This window comes from Chrysemys picta, chromosome 1, assembly GCF_011386835.1.
Source record: "Chrysemys picta bellii isolate R12L10 chromosome 1, ASM1138683v2, whole genome shotgun sequence".
Classification (NCBI taxonomy): domain Eukaryota; kingdom Metazoa; phylum Chordata; order Testudines; family Emydidae; genus Chrysemys; species Chrysemys picta.
The window spans coordinates 350,477,972-350,481,753 of record NC_088791.1 but is presented as its reverse complement, the minus strand read 5'-3'; the positions used below and the strand labels follow the sequence as shown (position 1 = coordinate 350,481,753).

The 3,782-nt window shown below is 47.1% G+C and overlaps 1 protein-coding gene across 1 annotated transcript; it reads right to left on the bottom strand.

Moving 5' to 3' along the window:
* Positions 1–728: 728 nt before the first annotated feature.
* Positions 729–1,906, bottom strand: LOC101945625 (olfactory receptor 51G2-like). The gene has a single exon (XM_005311444.4). The coding sequence runs from the start codon at positions 1,904–1,906 to the stop codon at positions 971–973; it is 936 nt and encodes a 311-aa protein (XP_005311501.3). The 3' UTR covers positions 729–970.
* Between the last annotated feature and the right edge of the window lie 1,876 nt (positions 1,907–3,782).

Below are 3,782 nucleotides of genomic sequence, written 5' to 3'. Positions count from 1 at the left end.
CCCCGACCAGTGGGTGCTCCTAGCTACAATTGACCCCCCTCAACCCGGGCCCTGCGGTGCAAGTGGGGTCCCTTTGCCCCATCCCCCCACCAGGGCCCCTGCGGGAGACTTGAGGCCCCTGCCCTACTGAACTGCTCTGGACCTCTTGTGCTCCAGGCCCAGTGGGGAGCCGCACGTGCCAAGCTGCAGCCAGGTGTGGAGCAGCCTGATTCAGTTTGGTTTGGAGGAGCATGGGGCAGATCAACAGCAGGGGGTGTCAAGGAAGTGGAGGGGAGGGTGTTCTGGCTGTGGATTCAGGGGTTCTGGTTTGGGAATAGAGGTTTGGGAGGAGCCCTGTTCTGGTAGACAGGGGGTCATCAATGGGAGTCGGGGGGCTGTGAGAATGGCTTCACTTGGGGCTCCTGCGTTAATCATGTCTCTGACACGACTCAGTCACAAGCATCTGGCAGAGGGCGTAGGGGAAGGGTGGGTGTCCATTCCCGTTGAATAGCCCCTGTCCACAGCTGCTGCAGCCCCGATGGATCACGCAGCACCCAGAGCGCTCAGGAAGGGCCAGGACTGCAACTGCACAACAGCCCTGCAACTTTTTTCATGGCCTGTGGATGTTTAACCAGAGACAGGACAGTGACAGGCCAGGTGTAATGGGAAACAACATCCATGTTCCTTCTCTTTATTGACTGTATTGAGAGGAATTCTGAGGTCGGAGCAGCCACTGATATGGTTCTTTATGGACCAACATCCCACCAGTCCCCTGGCTCTCCATGAATAAAATCACTGTGTAAATGCTGCTGCTTGCCTTGGACCCTGTCCCCAGTTCACTGTCCTTCCTCACCCCTTTTCAACCTCTCTCTACAGAGTGGAGAGCAATAGCTCATTTCATCTCGGATGTAAGTGTCCAGGATGGAATAGGTGGCCCATGTTTTTCATGTCCCGTGTCACCAGCACTGGAATCACGTGATGAATTGACCCTTCATTTGATGAACATCCTGATTATCCTTGCACGAAGGTGTTTGCTCTTCACGCTGTACACGATTGGGTTCATCAGGGGTGGGACCAGCAGGTAGACATATCCCAGGAGAATCTGAAGGAAGTGAGAAGAGCTATTCCCAAATCTGTGTATCACAGACAAGCCAATCTCTGATGTGTAGAAGAGCAGTACAGCGCATAGGTGGGAGACGCAGGTGTTCAGGGCCCTGAGGCACTCTGCGTGGGATGCGACACTCAGCACAGTTTTGAGGATCATCACATAAGAGAGAAAGATGAGCAACGAGTCTAAGCCTACCGTTAAGAGTTTAATAGACAAGCCATAGATGCTGTTGACTGTGATGTCTGAACAAGCCATCTTCATGACCTCCTGGTGCAGGCAGTAGGAATGGGAGAGGACATTGGCTCGACAGTATCGGAACCGTTTCAGGAGAAAGGGAAGTGGAAAGTTAAGGGCCACCGATCTTAGCACAAAGAAAAGTCCCATCTTGGCTATTCTCAGTGGGGTTAAGATGGAAGCATATCTCAGTGGGTTAGAGATCGCGACAAAGCGGTCAAAGGCCATCAACAGGAGCACGGAGGATTCAGTGTATGAAAGCGAGTGGATGAAGAACAGCTGGGCAAAACAGGCATCAAGGCTGACTGCCCTAGAGTTAAATAATAATATCCCCAATGTCGTTGGTATGGTAGATATCGATAAGCCAAGGTCTGTGACGGCCAACATGGAAAGGAAAATGTACATTGGCTCATGGAGGCTTTGATCTGTTTTTATAATGAACAGAATGAGTGAATTTCCTACTATGGAAATGACATATGTCAAGCAGAAGGGGATAGAGATCCAGAGATGTATGTCTTCCTGCCCAGGTATCCCAGTGAGAAGGAACACTGCAGATGTTAATTTGGTGTTATTGACAGCTGACATAATGGACTGGGCAGGTCTGAGGAGTTCTGAACTTTCCTTCCTGAAAGGGAAAAAATGATATTTAACATGACAACTTTCTGCTTTCAGTGCAAGTCTAGAGACTCCCAGGAGCTAGGCATTTCCAGACTGGATCAGACCTGTAGTCCATCTAGCCCAGTATCCAGTAACCAGTTTCAGATGCTGCAGAGGAAGCTGGAAGAAGCCCTGAAAGAGGCAGCTATGAGATAACCTACTCCCCCGGAAAATCTCTCCATGACACCCACTAGTTAGACATATTTTGTGGTGTAAATCAGGAAGGTTTAGAGGCCTTCCCAGACTTTTAAAAACCATCCTCACTAGTGTAATTGGATACCCATATAAACATCCCATCCCACTTTGAATCCTGCTAAGTTCTTGGCACTTTTGGTATCTTGTGGCTTGGAGTTCCGCAGCCTACTTAAGCATTGTGTGATTTTACAATTGTGACCTTCCCACAGACACCCTTTCTGGGACCTTTCACTTCTGAGTGTGGCCCATTGTATCATGAAATGAGTCTAAACACATGGCCAGTTCATGGTGAAAACGGTTTTGTATCTATGTGTCCTGGATTGAATCTATCTATCTATCTATCTATCTATCTATCTATCTATCTATCTATCATTTTCTCCACTCCTGAAAGTTCAAATTATGCCACTGCCTCGTTGCAGTACATGAGATAAATTCTTATTGCCATTTTCTTAATTCAATAATATTCACTTTAACTGCATCACTCCAGATCTACATGTGTAAATTCAATCAGAACTGGGCTTTATTTAGTTTCCCTTTCCAGATGCTCCTGGTGATACACTCTGACCCCCAAGAATACCTCCAAAAGAAGCTGAACTGTTTCCCTGGTCAGAGTAGACTGAATCCAGCGAGTCTGATCATCCTACAGGTTTCTCTTCATCTTCACAGGACCTACATCCTCTCCCTGTCCTGGTGTTTGTAGATATTTGGCAAGTTACCAGCTAACACAGAGTTACTTCAGCTGGGCGGGGGAGGGGACGGCATCACAAATGGGTGAATAGTGCAAACACTAGGTTTTCACTCATATCCAGTTGAGTGTGCAATTTACTTGAGCAAGGCTCCTGTAAGAGGTGATGGACATAAGTTACATACAATCACTATTACACTTCCCTTTCCTATACCTCAGCTCTACTCTTTGCTGAAACACACATCAGAGCAGGGCAGTCTTTATGCATAAGCCGCATGTGCGGCTGCATAGGGCACCCGAAAGTTTGGGGCACCCCCGGGGTCTTAGTGTCCACCCCCTGCCGCTTCCTATCCCTCTTCTGACCCTTCCTGAAGGCTCCCACCACAGCTGGCTACTGCAGCCTGGTAAATCTTCCTCTGGAGGGGATCTAGTACTTAAAATTGAAAAAGCCTCCAGCCTGCCAGACCTATTAGCACAACACTGAAACTGTTAAAGAGCCATTCAAGCGGTAATGAAACCATTTAACAGGCATCTGCCAACCCCAGGTATATACTCTCAGATTCTGAATTTACTGACAAGAACTGTTCGGCATTACTGTCATATTTACTCAGAACATATTAGTCTACAGGACCTTAGTTTAAAATTTGCTTTAAAAATATTTCATTAGTGCTTTGTTGAAGATTATAAAATAAGATCTCAAAATAATCCTTGCATAGATTTTTAGATGCACAATCTGAGTATTCATCTTTAGCCTTAAATGCTTGAATCTTCAGACATATAGTTTTTTTTTTTCCAATAAATCCTTCAAAAGACTCCCCCTTATCTAAAATACACATGCGAGCCCGGGCTGCCGTTGGGCATAGGGGCACCAGTTTAATAATACTGCATAGGGCCCCATACATCTTAAGGATGGCCCTGCACCAG